Source organism: Pelecanus crispus, chromosome 1 (assembly GCF_030463565.1).
Source record: "Pelecanus crispus isolate bPelCri1 chromosome 1, bPelCri1.pri, whole genome shotgun sequence".
NCBI classification, from domain to species: Eukaryota; Metazoa; Chordata; class Aves; order Pelecaniformes; family Pelecanidae; genus Pelecanus; species Pelecanus crispus.
In genome coordinates, this window is record NC_134643.1 from 104,201,018 (window position 1) to 104,225,493 (window position 24,476).

At 37.0% G+C, this 24,476-nt stretch overlaps 1 protein-coding gene across 2 annotated transcripts in view; it reads left to right on the forward strand.

Annotated features, from left to right (window-relative positions):
* Nucleotides 1-19,048, forward strand: part of ZNF654 (zinc finger protein 654) — a 34,806-nt gene extending 15,758 nt beyond the window's left edge. For both annotated transcript variants that reach the window (XM_075718506.1, XM_075718512.1), the window contains exons 3-9: nucleotides 452-533; nucleotides 2,498-2,633; nucleotides 6,721-6,923; nucleotides 7,689-7,828; nucleotides 12,661-12,802; nucleotides 14,520-16,836; nucleotides 18,226-19,048. In XM_075718506.1, the coding sequence (XP_075574621.1) occupies nucleotides 452-533; nucleotides 2,498-2,633; nucleotides 6,721-6,923; nucleotides 7,689-7,828; nucleotides 12,661-12,802; nucleotides 14,520-16,836; nucleotides 18,226-18,233 (3,028 nt within the window). In that variant the 3' untranslated portion in view covers nucleotides 18,234-19,048. The remainder of the gene's footprint in view (nucleotides 1-451; nucleotides 534-2,497; nucleotides 2,634-6,720; nucleotides 6,924-7,688; nucleotides 7,829-12,660; nucleotides 12,803-14,519; nucleotides 16,837-18,225) is intronic.
* The last annotated feature ends 5,428 nt before the right edge of the window (nucleotides 19,049-24,476 follow it).

Consider the following 24,476-nt stretch of genomic DNA (forward strand, 5'->3'; position numbering starts at 1 on the left):
AGGACATAAGAGTTCTTGAGGGCAGGTACTGTCAGTCTAAATATCCTGAACTTATGCAAAAGGTGCAGCAGAAGGGACTTCAAGTTGTGCTTAAGTATAATGTGTTTTGTTGGGTTTGGTCTTGTTAGCTTATCTATAGTTGTATTGTATTTGTGACTTCATGCCTGATGAAAAATGTGTTTGGGGGGGTGTGTGTGTGTGTAAATCTTAACTGCCAAAATCCAGCACAAAACATGAGGCCAACATAAAGTTTTTGAAATATAAGTTGCGTTTAGAGAGTGTGGGTGTTAGCCAAACTTTTTAGAGCGACTCTGGCATGGGCACGGGTCTAGAACTTATGAAAGTCCTAATTTTGTTTTTAGTGCTGTGAAAACTAATACACTTACAGTAGTTTCATTTTCTGAATTAACATTTTTAGTTTGGTTGACTTGTCACTACTTCTGTTTTTTAGGAGTTTTTTTGAATTGCTGCTGTTCTTTGGAAAGGATGAGTTCTATGAAGATCCTTTGAAAGATATTTTAGGTTCAATCCAGGTAGTGTTGCCTACTTTCATATAAACCTTTAATATTATTTTAGTACATGTAAAGACAGTTTTTACGGATATATAACCTGGAGGACACATGCCATTATAGGGAAAGAAGGTAGCTGCCTTGCTTACATTTATAACCAAAGGAGAAAAAAAATGAAAAAGGGGTATTTGAAGGGAAATCCATTTATTCTTACTTAATATCATCAGTATTGCTATTTGAATCTGCTTGGACTAAGTAAAATGTACTTCTCTTCATTTGTAGTACCAGTCTTGTTAAAGAAATATTTTGTGCTTTTCCCATATACGAGAGGGAAGCTTTGCTTGTTTGTATCTAATTAGAACTTAATGTCATCCAGTGTTGCATACCAGTTCATGACATGAAACCTCAAGTTTCTGTTTGCAGTTTTAAACAGTAAATTTGAAATTAAAGCTCTATCTTAATGAACTCTTCAGGTCAGCATAAACTTGCATTATTTAAAATTGGTGTACTCTTGGCTAGACTGGGACAAGATTTTGTATAGCTACATACAACTGCATAAGATAAATGATCCTCGTTTTAAAAGCTTACCTTTTTTTTTTTCCAGATTAAAAAAATCAGTCTTTTTGACCTGAACTGATTTTGAGAGTTGAGTTCACTGCATGGGAACACAAGCCCTTGTGCAACCATCAGAGGAAACTTTGTTGTAGGGAAAGAAAGGATGAAAACCAGGGTTGTTTCTTCTGTTAATACTAATCATGCAATGAAAAATAGCTATCCCCTTGTTATTTTTTATGTTGATACCTGTTTGTTACTGCTGCTACAAATTAATGTGTTGACACTACTTACCTTAATTATCAAACCAGCAGCAATTACGTGTTTGAGTAGAATTGCTGGAAGAATGGGGTCAAGGAGTGGCTTAGCAGCCTCAGGAATGGGTAGGGTCTCTTGCATAAGCGTAATGGGACATTTTGGCAGTCCTGCAATAAGTGCTTTTCAAAAACAGTCTATGAACAAGAAAGAATTTAGGAAAAAGTGTGATGTATAATACTTTCTCCTCTGTGCTTTTGTATTGCAATTCTCAATTGCCTTGACTTCTAAACAATCGATGTATTAAAATATATCTTCACATAATTTTCTAGATAAAGAATTTCTGAATCAGTTGTGTAATCAAACTGGTAGTGAAAACCATTGTTTCAGTTACTTAACCATTTTTTACCATCAAACACATTCACCTGCATATAAAAGGAATAAAAATGAGTTAAAGCTAAAAGAATTTACAGCCAAAAAGCAAATGTGAAGTTCATTGTATGTGCATAGAAGCCATTCTTCAGCTACATCTTTTTGTTTCAAAACTAGATACATTCTGATTAAAATTCTACTGTTGATTAACATTAGTGTTGACATTTTTACCAGCAAATAACAAGCAGGGGGGGACCTTGGTATATGTGAAAATCATGAGCGGCTAAAACATTCCAGATTACTTTAGGCAAGCATAAGTTCTGTTATGTAGAGATTTGAAGAAAAATGGTTGCTTGAGGGCTGGTGACTCACATGGCTTAATCCAGTTTTTCCCTTGTAGAATTCAGACACCATCACTGGATCACAAATCCAGCATCAACATGTCTAAATCTGTGCAGACAAACATGGGGTGAAGACTTCTCCCACAGAGTATGCCAGTAATATCTCTAATTCAAGGAAAGGCGGTTTTGCATTGTTATGCAAATGACAGGCTCTTGCTGCATGCCTATAGAAGATGCGAGCATTCTGACTTCCACAGTTCTGTATTACTGTTTTTAGAGAATATGAGTAGTTGTTTTAGGTCTTTGTGTAGGCCTGCTTAATAAAAGACTTTGTAGCTCGAATTGTTGACTGAGGGAAATATTTAAACATTGCATGAGTTTTGTTGTTTCTTATCTTTTGGATGGCCTAACTTTATTTTTGGACAACCCTTTTTTTCTTCTTTTAATTGTTTTTATTTTTACTTATAGGAATGTCAGAACCTTCTAAATAGATACAGAAATATGAACCTGGAACTAGTGACTCGCATCATCAGAGACGGTGGACCATGGGAAGATCCAGTATTACAAGCAATTCTTAAAGCAAAGCCTGTATCACAGGAATTAGGTATTTCATTTACCACGTTAATTTTTTTAGAGTACTGAAAAATGTGTTAAACTATGCTTTTTTGATATTAGGGTCAGGTGTTGTCAGCTGGCATTGCACACAATTTAACTACTTTTCTGTAGTAAAATGTACCGGTCTCCTTTTCATTTGAAAGAAAACTAAATATTTTTGCTAATAGTTTAAGTCTACTTTTATAGTGTAAAGAATCAGATTATTCAGATATAAGTAACTGCTCAGTAGCCTCTTCTAAAATGAATTTACCAAATCCAGGTGTTCATGGAGAGTGACTTGACTTCAGTTTGGCTACTGAGGTAACATGATCAGGGGAGGACCTGATGTTTATTTCTGTCTCTTGGTACTCTGACTCATTTAATTTTTCTTTTAAATTGTAAATACTCAGGCTTGTGGCTTTTCTTGGTTCTGTTTAGAATGAGGCCTGTGACTACACCTGATAGGTGCTCCCTGATTATGTATATGTAATTTCTAGAGTTGGGAGTAGGAGAAAGATTTCTGTTCAGGCTGCAAAGTAAACCAGCATTTTTAACAGTGTGTGGAAGCAAACATTACCAGAATGTTAATGAAAGTTCATTAGGGGAAAATACCCAATCTACAGTAAAGTCTTTACTAACAGCTTATGTGACATATTTGCTAGCCATCTTCACAGAGAACCTCTTAAAAATTGTTTCCATTTGATAGTGATAGAAAATACTAGTTCTTCTCTAGTTACTACGGTGTAATGCACGATTCAAATTCATTGCTGTGTTTATGACAATGTGTTCATTCTGCAGAGATAGGAAGAGGACTATAAAGTCAGAACAGCTCAGTGAGCTGCCTCCTTAACCAGAGAAAGTATTTTGACAGCAAATTAATGTGATTAAGTGGGTAGTCTCTGTTGTTTGTCTCTCTTGTGAAGCAAGCACTTGAGCAACATAGTTTACCCATGATTATTATTATATATCTGATAAACTTCTGGTGAAATACCTACAAAAACAAAGGTTATCCTTGTTTTGTTCTGCATCACATGACAAACTCTAGCAATTTTGGTGGTTATGTTCTGAACTTAGGTCTCAATCTCCATCTCTCCAGCAAAGAATTAGTTTAGTCCTTTGCCTTAATGATTCCCCTGATCATCATGAAGCCTCTATATGATGGGTAACAGTTTGAGGATTTTTACTTAGTTTTAACCTGGCAGAGTAGGAATGAGACTGCCTGTTGTCACTAGACGATCATTTTGTTTCCTTTTGTTGCAGGCCACATCTCCTTCCCCTTTGCCGAGGTATTCTTCCTCCTTTTATCTTCTGATATCCCCACACACCCCCTTGACATATCTCCTCAGTGATGACAAACATTTTATTTTAGATAATATCTTTTGGAAGCTTTTTTCTTTCTTGTCTCACTTCCTCTGAAATCCGATTCTTGTGAAGTCTTAGACAAAGCAAACATTCTGTGCTGCTTTATAGGCTGGCAGCATTTGGTGTATATTTTGAAACTTGGCCATATAGTTCCATCAGGGATCACTATTTTAAATGAGGAAAACTGCCTATTATTGCTGAATCGCCAGCCATTACTTGCACAAGTCAGTTTGATAAATACGTACTGTGTGAACTAAATAATCCTGTCTTGGATTCATTAATTACACAGAGAAGCTTAGGCCAAGACAAACTTCACTGTGTCTGTCTTTACATGAATTGTAGTATACTTTTGAGATGTTGCAGTCTATTTTGAGATGGCTGGAAAGGAAGGCCGTCTTTAGGTTTAAAGAAAAATAGCAGGGTTGAAATGTAGGAGCAATAAACTTCTAGTAGATTAGGGTGAGTAAGGCACCCTACTGTGAACATCTAGAAGAGTATTGTAGACAGAGGTACACTCAGATGTAAGCAGTTAATTAGTTTCTAAGCTGATGGTTGGCATCTATCACTCTAAAGCAAAGCACTGCACATGCTGCCTGGACAAGAATAGATGTTGTTTTCCCCAGGCCATTTTTAATGTATCACAGACTTGGCTAAATGCTACTATAGTTAGCGGTGGTCTTTTGCTTGGGGGGTTAGAAGAGCAAACTTGCTGCCTTGCGAAAAGAGGGGCATTCCACTACAGGGAGGGAGCATAATCCTGCCAGTGGTGTAGCTGGAACTCACAGTCTGTTTAAAAACAGTGTTGGAGAGGGTGTAGGAGACCCCCTTCCCTGGAAGCTCGAGCTGTCAGAAGTGGAATTCTCACTTATGGAGCAGAGGGTCATACTGACCCAAGAGTTCCCCACACAGAAAGTGGGAATGATATGACAAGTTAACCTGTATTGTGGGCTGCAATCTTCCCTCCTTTGAGGGAAAAGGGTGTTACAGCCAGTTGTTACACGTGCAGCATTTTCTTAACATTAGCACATAACAAAAGCTAAGTTTTTCTGGCCTAATTTTTCAGTGTGAATATTCAGTAATCTGTTGGGTAATGTTTGCATATGAAACTGATGATTGGGTCTGTTATCATATGTTAATTCAAAAAAGGAGAGGCCTTTACTTGGCTTTAAGGATTGTTCCATATGATCACTTTTTCTTGCAGTTAATGACCGCTGTTACACACTGGCTTTTCTTTCAGTTGTTTTCTTGACTAAGTTTGCACCCTGAAGTGCTAATGGATAGCGGGAATGAGATCATCTCTTATGGTGGACCTTTACAGTACATCTATTAACAAATCTCATCTAAAACTTTATATCACCTTGAATAATATTCCTTAAATGTTCACTGGCATATAATACCATTAGCTTGCATAAAAATAAAGATGCTAGAGAAATCCTGTTTATGAGCATAAGGAATGTCTTTCAAACCAAGCGTCCTTTAATAATAAAAGTTTAAGTGAAAGCTTGTTATACAAGTAGTCTTTTTATTTTGGAAAAAAAAAATCTCTTAGCTGTTCAGATTGTGGTTTTCAGTAACCACTTCTATTTTTTTAATCATTTTAAGTGTCACTTTAAGTTGCTTGTAACTTTCTTAATACAGGTTCCTTCTAAGGTATAAAATTCCCATGCTCACTTCCAGCCTTCATTGACTTTCAAATGACAATGCCTTTTCTTTTTTCTTAAAATATGAAACACTGTACAGTACTACAGGGTATGCACTAGAAATTGTGGCGTTTTAACTGTTAAGGTAGCTGTTGAGAATACGAGAGGAAGATCAGGCCATATTGTCCAATACATTACATAAATGTTAACACACTATTAACACCTCAGAGTGTGCATTTACTTGACAAGATGCAAACAATTCTCAAAATAAAAGCAGCATTATTGCACTTTGTACCCTTTAACTTTTAATCCTGGGATACTAGAATCTGTGTGATCTTTTATAATAGAGATCTAAAGCATGTTTTCTATGTCTTTCATAATTTCCCAATTACTTAAATGTTAAGTATTTTGAGTATCTCAGTTGAAACAGTTTCATTCAAATGTTAGGTTTAAGATTAGCTTTTACATCTGAAAAACAGATTTCCAGAAATCAGGACCTAGAAAATAAAGGTATTTAGGGACTTAGAATGCCCAGTAGCACTTTTAGAGGAAGAAAAAGTATATTTTTCCACTTCTCCAAGCAAAAGCAAGGTGTTCAAAGCTACTTAAAGCAACAGCATGTGAATTCTAGTTAACTTTTTCAACACTCCGAGCTCTTCCATTTTAATGGGTAACGAGTATCCTGAGTTATTTTAAATATTTATAATTATAGCATTGGAAGTGATGTTGATCCTATACTTCTGACAATCACCCAGATTCCAGTGCTGAGAAAGGAGGGAATTTTCTTTCTCGGAAATGTTCGTATCTGCTTCTATATAGTGTATATTTTACTAATCCTTTGCAGCACCTTGTGTTGGTCTGTTAGAAACAAAATACTGAATTAGATTACTGGTGTAAGAAAAATAACAATTTCTGTTTCCAAGCAGAAGGACAGATTCTTGATGGTATTTAATTTAATATATGATAGCTTCTTTAGCAGAGCCTTTTTTATATTATTTGTTGACATTGCAGTATTAAAAACAACATTACATTTAAATATATTTGTTGTTTGGACTTCATATTCTAATTGCCTTTAAATCTTTCTTTTCTGTACAGTTAACAAATATTTAAGCTCTGAAAATCCACTGTTCTTTGAACTACGTGCCAGATACCTTATTGCCTGTGAACGCATCCCTGAGGCAATGGCTCTTATCAAATCTTGCATAAATCATCCAGATATCAGTAAAGATCTGTATTTCCATCAAGCTCTTTTCACCTGTCTTTATATGTCACCATTAGAAGATCAGCTATTCCAGGAGGTATTGTTTGTCAGTATACATTTTTTTTAATGAAGTGGTACATTATACTTACTGTATACAAGTGGTTGAGGGGAGCATATGGAACTCTGTTTTTGTAGAACCAAATGTCATAAAATCAGACAACTACACTGGGGTTGCTTAACTTAGTGCTGGCTTAAGCTTTGAAAAGTTAAATGTTAAGCGCCTGCAAATCTTGTTGACCTAAATGGAATTTTTTGGTCAAGTTTACTTGTAGATATATTCCCTAAATAACTTGAGGCATTAATATTTTGTAACTTCAGTGTATTGACTATTTTACTATTGACTACTACTCCAGCAAAAGCACTTGAGCCTAATTGATAAGTCCAGTGTTTTGTACATTATATAGTCTTGTTAGCCTTAAAGTTTTTTAATGATGCCGCAGTATGTAAAATGACACTCTAGCCGAATGTGGCCCTACTTTTACCACTTATAGCACTTACTAGATAACAATGCTTTTCTTAACGTTTTCTTAAGAACAAGCTCCCATCGTGCAAAAAAGTGCTTTTGTGTAGTCTTTTAATTTCTCAGAGAATTATTCTGATTGTCATTATTCTAAGAAATGAGAGAGCTCTAAATATCTCCAGAATATCTATTTACAGACCTACACAAAAGCTGTTCCAAAGAAATCCTATATTAGTAGCAATTCCTGAAGTTTTCATTAGCTGCTTTAATATAGCAAGGTCTGATAGGTTTTTATTTCATGTTAGCAAATTTATCTAAATTGATTTTATTTTAATTGTATAGCACTTGTTGAGGACTGATTGCAAGAGTGGAATTGAGATCATCTGCAACACTGAAAAAGAAGGGAAGACTACCTTAGCCTTACAGCTATGTGAATCGTTCCTAGTCCCACAGCTTCAAAATGGGGACATGTATTGTATATGGTAAATACTTTATTTCTGGTGAAGCAGCTTAGCAGATAATAAATGCTTATTGCCAAAATGAAACTCATCTAACTTTGAGATGTAGCTCAAGTTTAAAATACCAGATAAAAACATTCTAACATGACTTTTAAACATTCCTCGTACATCTGTTATGCCTGTTGCCTTTTTACACGCAATCATGTACAGTGGTAGCCTACATAGTATGTAACACTTACTAACTGTTTAAAAGTAACAGAAGGGTGAGCCTTTACATACTTTAGGCTGTAAATACCTATAAATATCACATTCATTATTAGCAATGTGTAACAATATGCAGTCTGTAGACTCCCTGGCAATGCAGGTATTCTACTGTTCTGCTAGTTAAATGACACTGCTATAATAAACAAACTATAGTATGTCACCAATGTGTCTTTAAAAAGAGAATATATGGTTCTGAAAATGTGCTATGAATTATGCAAACTTTTATTTCATAAACAGAACCATGACATAAATGGTGGTCCTCTAGAAAACATTTAAGTAAGAATGTCTTCATACGCACTGAATCAGCTTGATAGTTGGGGGCATTTTTATGGTTAAGAAGCATTTTCTAAAGAGTTGTCAAAAAAAATTTCATCATTCTGAGGACTGAAAGATGGTCAAGGAAGATAATCCTTCTGTTTAGCCTGTATAATTTCTGTACCTAAAGTAACATCTGCATTCCTTGATAAAGTATCCTTAAATTGTTTGATTATGTGGTTGAAGCAAAAAGGCTTAGTCAGCAAGGATTTGATTTTTTTTTTATCAATAGAGATCCAATTATTGATCTGCATAACTAATTTTAATATGGAGTTTAGAATCTATATGGGATTTCCCTGTTCCCAGATTTCAGGGAATTGAAAAGTAAGATTTGTTGTCTTTTTTTCTTCCTTGAGGAAGTAATGAAGGTCAGACATGATAATGCTTGGTTTGTTAATAAATTTTTTCCTTAACGGTTGGATAAGTAATTGGTTGCTTTGAATCAAAACCTTTGTAATTATGATTGTGACATACATTTATAATACATTGTATTGGCAATACCTAGTGGCATTTTTCATTCAGTCTGTCCAGAAAAAGGTGGGCACGACTGTCCCCATAGGACAGATGAAGAATTTCAACCAAAAAGGTACATAGTTTGTGTGAGCCCAGTGACCAGCTTTGGAATAGAATCTGACTTTGCTGGTTCCTGCCCAAATGCTGCATCTCCTGACTTCTTAATTGTCAGGAAATTTGCAGATGTAACCTAGACATATTAGTTACGTGGTTAGTGTTTTCTGTTTCGGGGATTCAGTCTTTTAAGAAGTGCATTTTAAATATTGGAATTAAACCTACTTTTTCTACCTTTTGCTGTAGTAACATGTTAACCTTGCTCTTACGCAGCTGATCATTAAGTTTTGCATCATCCATTTTGAAAATTGCTATTCAAAAGATGTCTGTCCTTATATTCTGGCAAAGTGAATGTCAAAAATTAAATTCCAGAAGAGACTAAAGTACTGTTTGATATCTGTTTATCAAGGAAACCATTTTGGCATTTGTTACTATTTTAATCTTCTGTTCAGAATACAGAACTTGAGGATCTTTGAAAGAGTTCAGAGCAGTTATGTCTGTGCAGCTAGAACACCTGTTTCATTCTTTACAGATGTTGAGCCTTAACAATTGCGTACCCAACAAGAGAAATCTGCTTAATGCTTAGTAGATAACGTAATCTGTAACAAAGCTTGTGAAGTCATGACTATACTGTAATTCAAATTTTTGAAGAAGTAGGAGCCAGATTAAATTAATCCACATCGTGTATTTTTTCCCCAGAGAAGATTTTAACATCTTCAGTACAGCATAAATCGTCTTGCTTTGTCTGGAATTGAGGACCTTGCAGATCTAGCAGGGATCTAGCAGCAAACACACTAGCAAAGATAAGATATCAAAATAGATTAGAAAGCTGCAAATAGCAGATATTTGTTATCGCTTCATGTGAAGCAGCCTATACGAAATCTTCATGCTGAAACCATTAGCTCATTATTTCAGAGGAAGATGGACTTTAAGCAGCTCTGTCACAAAACTCATTGTTTTCATTGAAGTTAAGAATAAATTCTAGATTCAGATGATCTGAATTATTTTTTTGAAGTGAAAGCCCACTTACAAATTAATCACAAATCAAGCTGTGCTTGGTCTTACTGGAAATATTTGTGTACAAGATAGTGGTAAGAGATCAGTCCATAATGATGTGATTAATTACTTTCTAGTATCAAGAAGTGATAGCTCTTCAGGAAGACAGCCAAAATTTTGATGAAACAGGTGTAGCAGAATGGCTTGCCTTCTCTGCCAGGCAATGTTTAAATGCTGTTTTGACTGTTTTCAGGTGGTTCCTATGCAGTAAATTCAGTAAGTCAAGGAATTTTTCCCACAGGTTTGATCAGTCTTTTGCCTTTAGGTAATTTTTGTGAACTGGGTAACATTTTGGTAAAGTGTGCTGTCTATACCCAAGGAAAGATAGACTTTCTACTTATCAACAATAGCAAAAGTTTTTAGATCTAGCTAAGGTAGGGTGGGCTTAACCATTCTCTTACATTGCTGATAGAGGCACGCAATGCATTTGGTATTTTGTAGGGGGTTGGCAAGCTGGAATACCTGGTTGCCTCTGGTAAAAAGGTACCGAGTTCTGTGATCTCACAGTAACAATTTAAATTGCCCCAACACATGTCCATAATAGTTTAAGCCCAGGCCTCAGTGTGAACTAAGTTATACTATCCAAGAAGTAAATGTCATTAAGTACTATACTACTATGCCATAATAATCGAGCAAATAGAAAACTACCCCTGCCTACATTATCTCAAGTTTGTTGTGTCTGTGTTGTGGTCAGTGACCCAGAAATATGTCAAGTGCTGCTGACTTCAGCATTAAAGTTGGTATCCAGAGCATTTAAGTGGTTGAAATAGAGTCCAGTCAGCAAGAATGCTTTAATCCTCAATGATTGTCAAAGCCAGAAAGGTGCTTGAGAAGGAGAAGCCTCCATGTCTACATGGAGGAACAACACAAATACTATTTCACATCAGTGTCTAGGCAAATGATGGTTAAACTGATTTAACAGCTTGCTCTTCACCTGTGGAGCTGTTACTTCTACTTTCAGTTTTCTCTATTCCTTTTTCAGCTCTTTCCTTGCGTCAACTGTCACACTTCTCTGAACACATGGCAAGCCACTTTAACCACTAATCTCTCAGAAGAATAATTTGAGTTTTCTCAAATTCTCTGGGATTAGTGTTGAAATGGCTTGCTCTGAAATGGTATGAGACAAAGCAGAGAGTAAGTTGTATTAGTTAACTGCTGTAACATTTAGCAGCAAAAATGTTCAGTTCTTTTGTACTTCAGGTTGAGACTTTTACTGAATTTTTATGAATTACTTGGTTCACGAAGACACTAGTTTCAAACCTGTATGTGAAATTTGCAAAGACTTTCAAGAATTTAGATTTCCAGCCTGGTAAAGGCAGAGGTGAATGTCTGGTATCTTTAGAAAACCTGTATGACTAATTTTTTTTGTGGGTAGAGCTGCTTACAGAACTCCCTTTTCATAGTTTCCCCCATATAAGCTTGATCTTTCTTTCGACTTCAGTGTTCTTGGGTTCTGAATGAAAGAAAACAGTCAAGCTCTCTTGTCTAGCTCTTAAAATGTCAAGCAGAATTGTAGAGCTGTCCTAAATTTAAGCGAAGTTGGTGTTTTGTTATAGGCAATTCTGTCACTTCCCTTCATGCAGGCACTGACCTCTCTAGACAAGCTTAATCTCAAAAGGTTTGTCTGATTTGTATTTGACACAGACTAGAGACTTTGGAAGATCAACCAAATATTTTGTCAGTAACTGGGTTTGAGTTTTCTGAGGGGGGAGGCTGGTGGGGAAAAAAAAGTGTCTTCCTTCAGAAAATGAAAGTCGATTGGTCCCCTGTTTTCATTGTAATGTTATGGTGGGATTTCTGCCTAGTCCTAACTATATCTACCTCTGTGTAAAATCTTTGTGCTGGCAAATTTTCTTAGAACTAAAAGTTAAGTCCAGTTGCCTTTCTGAGTCTCTGAAGTGCATAGAAATTACAGGCTGTAAATTTCAATTAGCTCTATTTTACAAACTAAACACATTACCTGTGTAGGAGCCCTGCTGCAGAGTCTAGCAGTCTATTTTTATGTTTCCTTGTATCAGTCAGAAATGTTATTTGACTGAAGATCATAGAGATGTATGAATAGCTGTAGAGCCTAACACTTTCATGTAACTGCTGTTGGCTAGAAAGACCAGGGATGGCAGCAGTAAGAAAAGAAAGTTGTACTGTAATATGCATAACTGGAGAACATCAATATTTCCTGTCAGTGGACCGTGTCAGAAGCTAGCTTTGTAAAACGCTTCCATTTCCCACATTCAAACGCTTCTTTTCCTGAAGGACTCCTCATCCTTGCACTGAAAGTAGCTTAGTCCCAAGAGTACACACAGAGCTTGCTGTTCAGCCTGACATTTATTGCCTGTGGTGTTAAGAGCTAGATGCTGTAGCATCTGATTTTATTATGCAGTTCTCTGATACTAAGGTGAATACATTAATATTTTGTTGAATATTTAATTGGTTCAGTGATAGGAGATACCCTGAATGCTTTAACAAAGTAATTAAGTTGCATTTTCCATTGTGCACATTGTGTACAGTTGTGGTGTTGATTAGATGGGTATTACGCCCTCAAATATGATTTTAGTTAACGAATATGCAAATAGTTGATCTTAGTAATGCATCATGCTTAGTGAGAAGAGTTCTAAAACTCAGTCTAATTGAAATACTTTGTTCTGTACTTATAGGGACCTGATCTTCATTTGGAGTAAACTGCAACTTAAGTCTAACCCATCAAAACAAGTATTTGTCGACCAATGCTACCAGCTTTTAAGAATTGCTACAAATGTCAGAGTAATTTTCCCTTTCATGAAAGTCATTAAGGATGAAGTAAGTTTTGTTTGGTTTACCCCACCCCCCATTCTTTTTGTAACTAGTTAAAGTAAAGAGAAATGATGTTTATATTGTGTAATGGCCACTTGGAAAGTTAAGGGGGGGCAGGGAAGGACATAATATTAACTTAAAAATTTTGTCAAGTTCCACAATGTGCTTCAATTTTATGATTGCCCTTGATCTGTTGTGTGTTTTTAAGACTTTTTTTTTTTTACTGAATTCTGAGTTTTTTCTTTCTGTCTGTAATAAGTTTGAGGAATGCCATGCTCTATAAATAAATGTGGAAATTAATAATAAATACATGGTGTAAATGCGAAAGATGCATCCGTTGGGTTTTTTTTCAGCCTGACTTCTAAAGGAAATAGGACTTGTGTAATGCCATTGTATCCATCTTTCACCCTTGTTAAGTTTAGAATCCTTTCACCAGTTCTAATCAAATCTGAAGAAGTGCTTAATGTAACATAAAGGGAAAGCTAGACTAAGATAGGAGAAGACACAATTTTGCTTCAGAAAAGCGCGCTGTGTTTCATGCTTCAGATATTAGTATTATACTGTCCCATACAAACATCTGCAAAAGATGTTAAGTGCAACGCTTTGCACACAGGAGTGCGAGTTGTTTCCAAACAAATGTTGTTCTTTGATTAACCTGACTGAACAGAGCTCCATCATATTCTGTGCCCTAAACGAATTGTAAATTATTTTGTCACGGGTGCTGCTGTACAGTTCTAAATGCAGTGATTTGCTGCTGTTCAAGATTTTAATCTCAGTATGTATTCTAAATTACTTCTGGTGACATGAATAACTTCTATTTGTATTCACATCTGAATGATCATATTTTTTAATAACCTACTACATATGGAGCATTGTATGTATTTGTTAACACACAATTAAATATAGGTAGGTATTAATTATTTCTAAACTTCCTGAAACTCTTCTTACTTTAATCTGCTACCTGTTGGGCAGTATGTTTCTGATCGTCCCTCCAAATTACATGTTCACGGCAGGGCCCACAGCCTAAAGTGTGGAATAAGAATTCTGCTCATTGGAAGGATAGTTTGTCAATTCTGAAAAGTCAAGCCTTTTAGAATGCTTGGCCATGGGTTGTTATGTTTTCCTTGATGGTTATTTTTCAAAATTGAGGGCAATATTTTATAGCTTGTATTTTTATGCAATGCAAGTTAAATGAGTTAGAACAGGGACAAAATATAGAGTAACTGTCCAATTATAGTGTGAAACAGCCTAGGCAACGAAGATGCAGACAGAAGATACTGCTAGATCAATATGATTTGCTGCAGTCTTGTTTTATATCCCCAAATAATTAATTGTCTTTAACTATAGAACTGCAGGTGGTAAAAGTTTCTGAAGCTTTGTTGACAGTAGTTGTATAGCTTTCAGTGCAAACCAGATGTTATTTTTGAGCGTTTTTGTATCTGTATTTTATAGTCTTGTTTGAGCTTTATTTTAAAATGTACATGCCCTTAGGTGAAGTTTACTAGCAGGATGCTTTCTGAACTCCTAACTATTTTGCAAGTAGATGAATATAAATACATGGGATGTTGATGTTTGGGTGTTGTTTATACTTGTTCTTTTTTTTTTTTTCCTATGGCTCTGATTTTTTTATTTTATTTTCAAGCTGTAGACTTCTGTAAGTCCATAAGGAAAATACCATTATGCCTACTCTATAATTATGTACACTGTAATTTCTTTTCTGCAGGTTGGTGAAGATGGTCTTCAGATATGTGTTGAGATATGTGGATGTGCCCTACAGTTGGACCTCCGTGAAGATCCCAACATGAAAAGTCTTATTTATAAAGCAATTGCTCATTTTCTGCCAAATGACTTGGAGATCCTCAGAATTTGTGCTCTTTCAATCTTTTTTCTTGAGCGCACCTTGGAATCTTACTACACTGTTGAACACTTATATAAATGTGCAGATGAAGAATATAATGAGTGCACTAGTTCTGTTCAAAACCGTGTACGTTTTGAATTGCTTCCAATTTTGAAAAAAGGTTTGTTTTTTGATCCTGAGTTTTGGAATTTCTTGATGATCAAGCAAAATTGTTTAGCATTATTGGGGGATAAAGCCTTCATTGGCTTAAGTGAAAGTACACTGGAAAATTCTACTGCAAATACAGAGAAGATAACAGAGTATAGGGCTCTGAGTGAGGAACGTGTCTGTTTAACAGATGTAAGCAATGGGGAGCTTGACCCTGAAGACCTCTCTGAAGCCCAGTCCAAAGTTAATGCCAAAAAGAACCATGAAGCTCTTGAGGCATCTAAAATGTTAGATCAAACTGTACCAAGGCACCGCTGTGTGATATGCAACAAGGAATTTCTTGGTGGTCACATTGTGAAACATGCACAAGCTCACCAAAAAAAGGGCAGTTTTTCCTGTGTACTTTGCACCAGAAAGTTCAGGCAAAAAGGACTTATGCTGAAGCACTTAAAGAATCATGTCAGGAAGATAGAAAGGCAACATCTTGCTGCAGTCCTTGAGGCTGGTCAGCAGGCTCCTGCTCATAATGAACTAGAATGTTCTGATGTTTCTCTGTCTCTTGAAAATGGGAATTCTGATGGTTCTAAAGATAATGAACCAGAGACTGCAATAGCTCCAAGTGCTGACCAAGTGGTCCAAGTGGAGGAGGAGAATGCAGAACACGTGTTTGATGCGGTGGAAAACCATCTAAGTGACCAGGATGATGCTACTGAAAATAGTAGTGACAGCTGTTTTAATAATGTTCCTGATGCTTTAAGTACAGAAAGCTTGCCTGAAGATGATGAGAGCTCCAGTAAAGAGTCACCTATTCTGCATAAAGTGAATGGAGCTTTTTGCCTTCAAAGAGACATTGATGCTATGGATGAGGAAGGAAGCTTTAAGTGCCCTGCTAATGGTTGTGCTAGAGTATTTAAAAAGATAAGATTCCTCAATAAACATGCAAGAAAAGCTCATCCAACTGATTTGAAGGTGCAGCAGCATATAATGAAATGGAATAAAGGAAAATGCCGGTTCTGCCAGAGAAAATTTGCCGATTCCCAACATTTTATAGACCACCTGAAGAGACATGTGTATCCAAATGTTTACTTTTGTTTACACTTTAATTGTAATCAGAGATTTAAGCTGTCAACTGAGCTTGCAGAACATACAAAAAGTCATAGTGTTTTTAAAGCTCAATGCAATTTTGCAGAGTGCTGTGAGCTATTTGAGGAGCTCCCTTTGCTGTATGAACATGAGGCTCAGCATTATTTAAATAAAACATCAGAATGTTCAGAAGATGCAAGTGAAAAAGATTCTTCAGATGATCCTTCCGAACTTTGTAGTTACCAAGATGATGATGAATCTATTAATGAAAAAGAAACTGTAGATTTACCAATTCCAACTTGGAAGTCAAGGAAGGATTCTACAGAACCAAAGACATATATTCAAAGTGTTGAGAAGAAAGCAAATAATGTAATTCATAATGGAAATGAAAGTTCATCCGAGAGTAGTGCTACAGTTTTAAGTTTGATAGACCAAAAGACACCCGTGTTACAGCCAAATTCTGAAAACTGTAATGTTGTTAGTGACCAACTAGTCAATGGGCACAGTGACCTAGATCAGACATCATCAAAGTCATCAGAAATACCTTTGGACAGAGTGGCAGATGAAACAAGGACAGAAAATGGGTCAGTGTTACCAGTTTTACAGAATTGTCATGATACACCACAAAATAATGCTGCTGCCTCACAATTACCTTCTAAACCAAATCAGACAACAGAGAATACTTCATATGGTGTCATCTTAACAAAACCGTATGTGAGACCATTGCCTCCAAGTTATCTTGATGAACGATACATTAGCATGCCAAAACGTAGAAAAATTTTGACTGATAAAGTAGATGCTCATTCTGAACAAGATAAATTTTGTAGCAAATCAACAGAAAGATTTAGATGTGGCAACTGCTTGACCATCTACTGTAATTCAGAAGCACTTGAGGCTCACCTTGCACAAAAGAAGTGTCAGACGCTCTTTGGATTCGATTCAGATGATGAAAGTAAGTCTTACAGTCTTTCTGGGTTGCTTTGTTTGCTCTGTTTTAGGGCCAGTCTTGTTCAATATCTTTATCAATGATCTGGATGAGGGGATCGAGTGTGCCCTCAGTAAGTTTGCAGACAACACCAAATTGGGTGGGAGTGTCGATCTGCTGGAGGGTAGGATGGCCCTGCAGAGGGATCTGGACAGGCTGCACTAATGGGCCGAGGCCAACTGCTGTATGAGGTTTAACAAGGCCAAGTGCTGGGTCCTGCCCTTCGGTCACAACAACCCCATGCAATGCTACAGGCTTGGGGAGGAGTGGCTGGAAAGCTGCCTGGCCGAAAAGGATCTGGGGGTGTTGGTCGACAGCCAGGTGAACATGATCCAGCAGTGTGCCCAGGTGGCCAAGAAGGCCAACAGCATCCTGACTTGTATCAGGAATGCTGTGGCCAGCAGGAGCAGGGAGGTGATCGTGTCCCTGTACTCGGCGCTGGTGAGGCCGCACCTGGAATACTGTGTCCAGTTTTGGGCCCCTCAATACAAGAAAGACATTGAGGTGCTGGAGCGTGTTCAGAGAAGGGCAACAAGGCTGGTGAAGGGTCTGGAGAACAAGTGTTATGAGGAGCGGCTGAGGGAACTGGGGTTGTTTAGCCTGGAGAAGAGGAGGCTGAGGGGAGCCTTTATTGCTCTCTACAACTACCTGAAAGGAGGTTGTAGTGAGGTGGGTGTTGGTCTCTTCTCCCAAGTAGTTAGCGATAGGACGAGAGGAAATGGGCTCAAGCTGCGCCAGGGGAGGTTTAGGCTGGAAATTAGGAAAAATTTCTTTACGGAAAGGGTGGTCAAGCATTGGAACAGGCTGCCCAGAGAGGTGGTGGAGTCACCATCCCTGGAAGTGTTCAAAAAACAGGTAGATGTGGCACTTTGGGATATGGTTTAGTCTAGTCTACCCTTGATTGGTTTAGAGTGGACTTGGTAGTGTAGGTTAATGGTTGGACTGGATGATCTTAAAGGTTTTTTCCAACCTAGATGATTCTATGATTCTATGATTTGTTTGGAGGTAAATACCAACCAGAAAATGTCCTTGAAAACAGGGAACCTGATGGAATAGATGAGACAGACACAACTTCTCAGCAAGTGTAGTATGCTAGAAGTTAGACAATTAAATCACAATACTGTGCTAAACTGGAAGTTCAAACTGGATGGGCTGTTTAGAATAAGAAAGAGGGGATGAGAATTGGGAGGTAACTCTAATGGAAGAGACTTCTTACAAAACAGAAAGGGGTAATTCAGTCTGTCTTTCCTTGCATGTTTGAAACTAAACATGCTGAAAAACATAAAGTGTTCTAGATTAAAGAATGACTTACATTGGTTAATCTTAATTTTGATCCCATTGCATTTTCTTTTACAGGTGCCTGATTCAATGTTGTGGGAAAATGTATCAAACGAGGAGTGGTGTAAGAAAACACTACATGAAGAAGCATCAGTTTGTTTCCCAGTTGGCCTTAATCATAAAGCAGTCTCAAATTACTAAAGAAAAACATGACCTTGGTAAAGACAAAGCACATTTTCTAGGCAAAACTCACAGAGGAGTAATAGGAGCATTACAGGTCTTGAGTCCGGAAAGGTTGCTACAAAATCCCCAAAGTACCAGTTATCTGGAAAGCCACATTCATTGCAAATGTGTGATTGAAGCTTAGCGGCACAGTCTTTCTAGCAGGAAGGTTTAAGAAAAATAAGGCATACAGTTGAGCAAGCAGAGAAAGCAGAGGTGTTAATTGCCTTATGGAAATAAAACCAGCCAATTCTGAAAGCTGCTTTAGTTGGAAAATGTGTGGTTAAAGGATATCCATCCACACAGCTGGAAAGGAATCATTCAAGAAGGTGTTACATTATTATAATACGGATAAGAAATGCGTAGAGGAACCATGCATTCTTTTTTTCAAAGTTTGAGAATGTGATTCCATTATCTGCTAAAAAAGCACGGAGCTCATTTAATAAACTTATACTCAGAATCCAAAAAGAAGAATGTAGAAAGAAATCTAAGATGGGTGGAATGCTTGAATAGCCAAAAACTTGAAGTACACAGCATGCAAGAAAAAGTGAGTTGATGTGTTATTAAGTGTGAAAGTTATGCACAGTGGAAATCAGATGCATGCAAGAGAAGCCTTTTCAAGGCTATGGTAAGCATGTATGTTAAGAATGTCCTGTAAAACATCTGTTGTAGGTGCAGGAAGACTTAATACAAGCAGTACATGCATAGATTGTGTGGATATTAACAGAAGCAGACTGAAACAAATACAGAATGGGAGGGTGGTTAAGCTTGCATTACAGGGCAGAGTTAAACTAATTTTATGCAACAGCTGAGGGACCTGTGTATTTGGTATGACTGAAAAGAACTGGAGATGGCTTCCTGTTTAAAAAAAAAAGTTTAAAAAAAAAAAAAGGCAGAAAAAAGCAGAGCACATGTCAATTTGGAAAAAAAATTAGGAGGAGCCTGTTTCACGTATGTGATGTTGCTTAATGGTGGCAGGTCACAACTCGGTATTGTAACTACTTATTTACTGTCTAGAGGAAGGGAGAAAATATGTATCGACTCAACCTTGAGACACATTACAACCCTGTCTAGTAGCATTTGTTGAAAAGATAGCCTTTCCCAGAAGTTAGTGAAGGAGTTAGATTTAAATGTTAAGCACTTTATTCAAAATTCACTGTTCATAGAAACAATCAGAATGTGAAGACAGGAAAGGAGTCAGCTCTGTATGTCACATTGAAATACAGGACGTTCAGAAACCAAAAAGATGCTGTTGTAGTTTTTGGTCTTCCCACCGTAAACAGAGGTGTGGCAAACATGCACATTGCCTAATTACTGTGCTAATTTATCCTCTAATTTATCTTATACTGTCTTGCCATCTAAAAATGCTTCATTTGGGATCCTGTTCCATGTGGGTAGCTGAAAATTTTAATGTGATCGTAGGCACAGAAGGTATAGTGGTGAAAACTGGTGTGTACAGATGGAGTCATCACAGAAATGTAGGACAGCCAAGACCAACTGTTCCTGCTCAGCTAGTTTGCTTACTGAATAGTTCATCACAATGCGTGTATGGCGTAAGATGATCAACTTGCTTAAATCAACAGATATGGAAAAGCTAATGAGTAAAAAAAAAATCAAGAGGTACACAAAAGATCTGTTCATTGTAGCAATGGCTCACACTTGCAAACCTAAAGGGTTTAATGTAAAATAGGCTGTTAAGTACTTCTGGAACTTAATAGTTCAGTAATGCCTCTGCTAATAACCCTCTGTGAAATTAAACAGATATGTGCGTTAATTCTGCTTCCTTTTCCCCTCCTGGGAGGTAAAAAGAACACAAATTCAAAACCATACTCTTTTGAATTCTAGAAAATTTTTGCCTTAACTTTGAGTTGGATTAACGTAAAAGGTTATAAAATTATGATCACAGGTATGTGTGCATTACATTAATACCGATGACTGACCCGCTTTCAGAGATTTGTATGACATTTGAGGCACCAAAGAATTTTTTTGCAGTTGCAAAAAAACTGATTTAAATGGATCATTCATTATGTATACACATATACACACACACTATATATATATATTTACTTATATGAATACATTAAAAGTTTTTAAACATGAAATCAGCGGGGACCTTATCAGCCAAATGCACTTTCACATTTTTTGCTTTCAAGTTACCAACTGATTTTTAAGTACCCAGTTATCACCTTGAGTGTTCCCAGGCTCCCCTTTCTTTGCTTAACATTGTTAATCTAGTTAAATTTGCTTAAATATATTTGGAAAAAAAGGTTGATTTTAAAGTAGTACAGTTTTTAAAATCTGAAAACTCAGTCAATAGATATGACAAAAATGTTTGTGTAAAGCCTTTTAAATGTACCTTTAATCTTTGGTGCTTTTTTGCCCTTTCCTGGAGCTCCACGTGTTTGAAGATGCTTTAAAAACATGATTGAGACTTGTATTTTCTTTGGTTTAAGTGTGTAGATAAATGCATCTATGTACATGCATAAACTGTGACCATAATTTTTTGTACCTGCATTAAACTCATTTTTCTTCAAAGATGCTTTTCTTGGACACCACCATTTGTTTATACCATGTGTTCAGTATATACACTTTGGAGAACTGGAAAACTGAATTCTTACGTAGGTGAACATTAGCATCACCTAACACCTATCAGAAATTGACTTAAAGTAGCAAGTGGGTGGTAACATTTTTGTTTTAAGTAATGATTTTTACTTCAGAAGACATTGCATTTTCTTCAAACTACTCTCTGATACCTGTTGGTATTCTCAGATAGTTGCAGTATTAAGCAACTTTAATTAGGAGCAAAAAGATACTTGTAACATGTGGGGGATAATTCTACATGCTTTTTAAGGATTCTTCAGTATGTTGAGTATTACCCTGTCCTAAGCCTGTAACTTTTAGGGCTGAAAAAGGTTCCAAATCTAGAATTGAAAGGGTTTTTTCCCCAGGCGTTAAGCATTTCATGATATAATTGGAAGTACTTCTTCAAGATGTATCACTTTGATCCAATAAATACTGAAGTACATGTGTAATGTAAGTGTGCAAATATCTTCAAGCTGCCTGAAGTTATACATGAGCTTAGGAGCTTTGTTGGATCAAAGTTTGTGCATTTCATTGCTGATGATCGTATCCTAATAGCGTTCCTCCCAGTGGCTATAACTTGGATTTAGACTTTCCTTTTAAGACTGTCTACTCTAACTGGATCACAGTTCACTGTAAAGGTCATGTAAGTTCTAATTTTCAAAGAGTTGCCGCTTGGTAGGCACCTTTCACAAAAAAAAAAGAAATACTGAAAGTAGGTTGAAAGTGGTCATATCTGTGGGGAAAGGTCACTGGTACTTTGGTTATTTAGCCATATTCATTAAAACTATATAAATTGTATAGTTTGGATAATTTATAACATTAAACTTTGTGATTTTAATATCACATTGAAGGTTCAGCTGTACTCATTTCTTCTATTGTTTAACACCAGTGGTATGGACAAAAGACTCAAAGGGGGTGGTAGTGTTACTATTTTCTTAATTTATTTGGTACTGTATAACACCTTTCTGATTAAATGCAGTGTATGCATTTTGGGACTCTGTTAATTTGTAAAAGCTGTTACAGGTTCAGCAAGAAAGGAAATTTGTGCTTCCTTGTTGAATGTTAAATTATTTTACTTTGCATTTTATATAAGAGTACAAATTAAAACTGAGCCATCAAACTGCAATAAATCAACAGTAGTGTTTCATTTTAAAAACTTTTTTGTACTGTACATAGATTTGTTCAATAAAACATTGTCTTTGTTGTTGATAGAAATTGATCTTGTCTTTTGGGGAATCATGCTGAAAATACTGCTGCAGTGTTTATAGTTACCATGTTATATTTGGTATATGATTGTTGCACAGCACCTGTGCAAAGCTGCCAGGTCTTGATTTTCCAGGTGTGTGGATATTTGGATTTGAATAGACTAAATCTATTCAAGTATATCCAAGAATACCCAGGATTACCAAGGAAATTAAAACAGAACTCCTGTCTGCCTCTTCCCCTCCCCCACCATCCCCCCCGCCTTCCCTTTTTCTTCCTTCTAGCTAATGAACTACCTGCTCTGGTAAATTTGGGACCTTTTAGTTAAACAAGTCTTCAAAAAGTCATAGTATTATTACAGATTCTTTACAAATAGATAACTGCTGGAGAGAGAAGCATGTCTGTGTGTGAGGGAGAGGAATAGCCTTTTTGGTCATCAGTCTGAGACATGTGAAGAACACACCTACTGCAGAAAAAGCTTCCATCTTCATCTTCACATTTGAACCTTAGGCACACAGCAATCCACTCAGGTTTGACTGGTGCTAGCCATCAAAAGACTGGCAGCTTTAAGATAACTTTTTTTTAAGTGGTCAGCCGCGTGCACTGGGAACTAGACTTTGTAATTAGTGCATATACCTATGTGATTTATGAGCGTCATGTATTGTTTAGATGATACGCTCCCCCGATAAAGGGAATCGATCAGAACGCCGGGGGAAATGGGAGTCTGCTCAGTGATCAGCCCAGATCTCGGGGCAGGAGAGGCCCGTGAAGTTTCTGAGCTGGTAATGGAGGGCTCGCGTAGTGGTTCTTAACACGCGTATGGAGAATGGCGTAAGGCTGGCGGGGCAGAGATGGAGGTAGTCGGGGTTGGGAGGAATAAAGCTTGCAAGGAAAAGCTGTACGTGGTGTTTAATCGGCAGACTTATGTTCATTTTAATGGCTTGTATGGTGTTTACCCCTGGGGGGCAATGGCTTCAAAATGTGGTGGAGGTTAACTACTCTGAAGCTGTTGTGTGGGGCCTGAAAGCCAAACTTGGGGTCACAAAACAGGTCTGGATGCAGTTTCAAGATAGCCCTGCTGCTAGCTGCTTGTCTTTCTCTGCCATAAAAAGTTCTCTAGTGGCCCTGCATTACAAGTACCAAATGCTGGCCTGAACCTCTTAGGAAGATTACTTGGCACTAATACTTAGAGCTGAGCCTCAGTTTTTGCCATTCATGAGCTTATGTTTGTTTCTGATAACGCTGCTAATAACGATAGTAACCTCTGGTGTGATACACGTGTTTCCATTGCTTTGTTAGTCCCCTTGATTGAATGCTGTAGTCCACAGATAAAGACAGTGTAATTGCTTTTTTCTTTTGCTTCAAAAAGTTCAATGCCATCATCTGAAAGTGCTGGATTATTTGGTTTTATTATCTGCAGTCCTGTAAATTCCTAATGTTGTTTGACTGCAGATTTTGACTGTCTTTGCAAAATTTTGAATGGTGATTTTTTTGTGCAGCTTGTGACTTCAAACTTACCTTTATGTTCTGCTTTGTATAATTTTGACAAGGTCTTTGCCTAAGAAAGTTACTAAGTTTGGGCACAGGGGTAAGGTTTCTCAAATCTCTGGTACTATGGCACATGCACGTTGCAGGCAAATTATTTATCAAAATGGCGATGTATACATAAGCCATTTGATAAATTAATTGTAAAATATATTAACATACCAACTGTAAACTTTTATGCCCTGGATATTGTTTTAATTCCTTTGACATGCTAACATTTCAGGCAGAAGTAAAAATTTCTCAGTAGAACTGTACCCTAAGTTGGTAGCCTAATGCAGCGTTGTAAGTTTTCTCATCGGTGGCCCACTTTGCAACAGGTTAGTGTGGCTGTTAAGCAGGGCAGGAAAAGTTTGGTGCCCGGTGTTAAACAGCTGGATTGTGAGGAGTAAATACTGAGCTTTGAGCCTAAGGGGAGGTTGGGGTGCCTGGATGAATGAAGCACCTAACAATTAGAAGTGGCTGGACAGACCAAAGAGGCGCTCAAGGGTGCGTGGAATAGAAACATAAGTTTAAGACGAATGCCATCTTTGAGGTTGTTTGGTATGTTGGTTGTTTGGAAAGTTGAAAAGGTCATACTGGGAACAATTTTTTTTCTGATTTTTAGAATTACGTAAGAAAAAAATGTAACAATATCAGTGATGGCAGGTAAGAGGTATAAAGTTATCAATTCAAGGTTATGAAATGAAATTGAATGGAGGGTACAGTTAAACTGAATATGCTTCATACGGTAACTAGCTGCTGTTGTCCATTTGTGTAATATATTCTTCAGGCCGTAC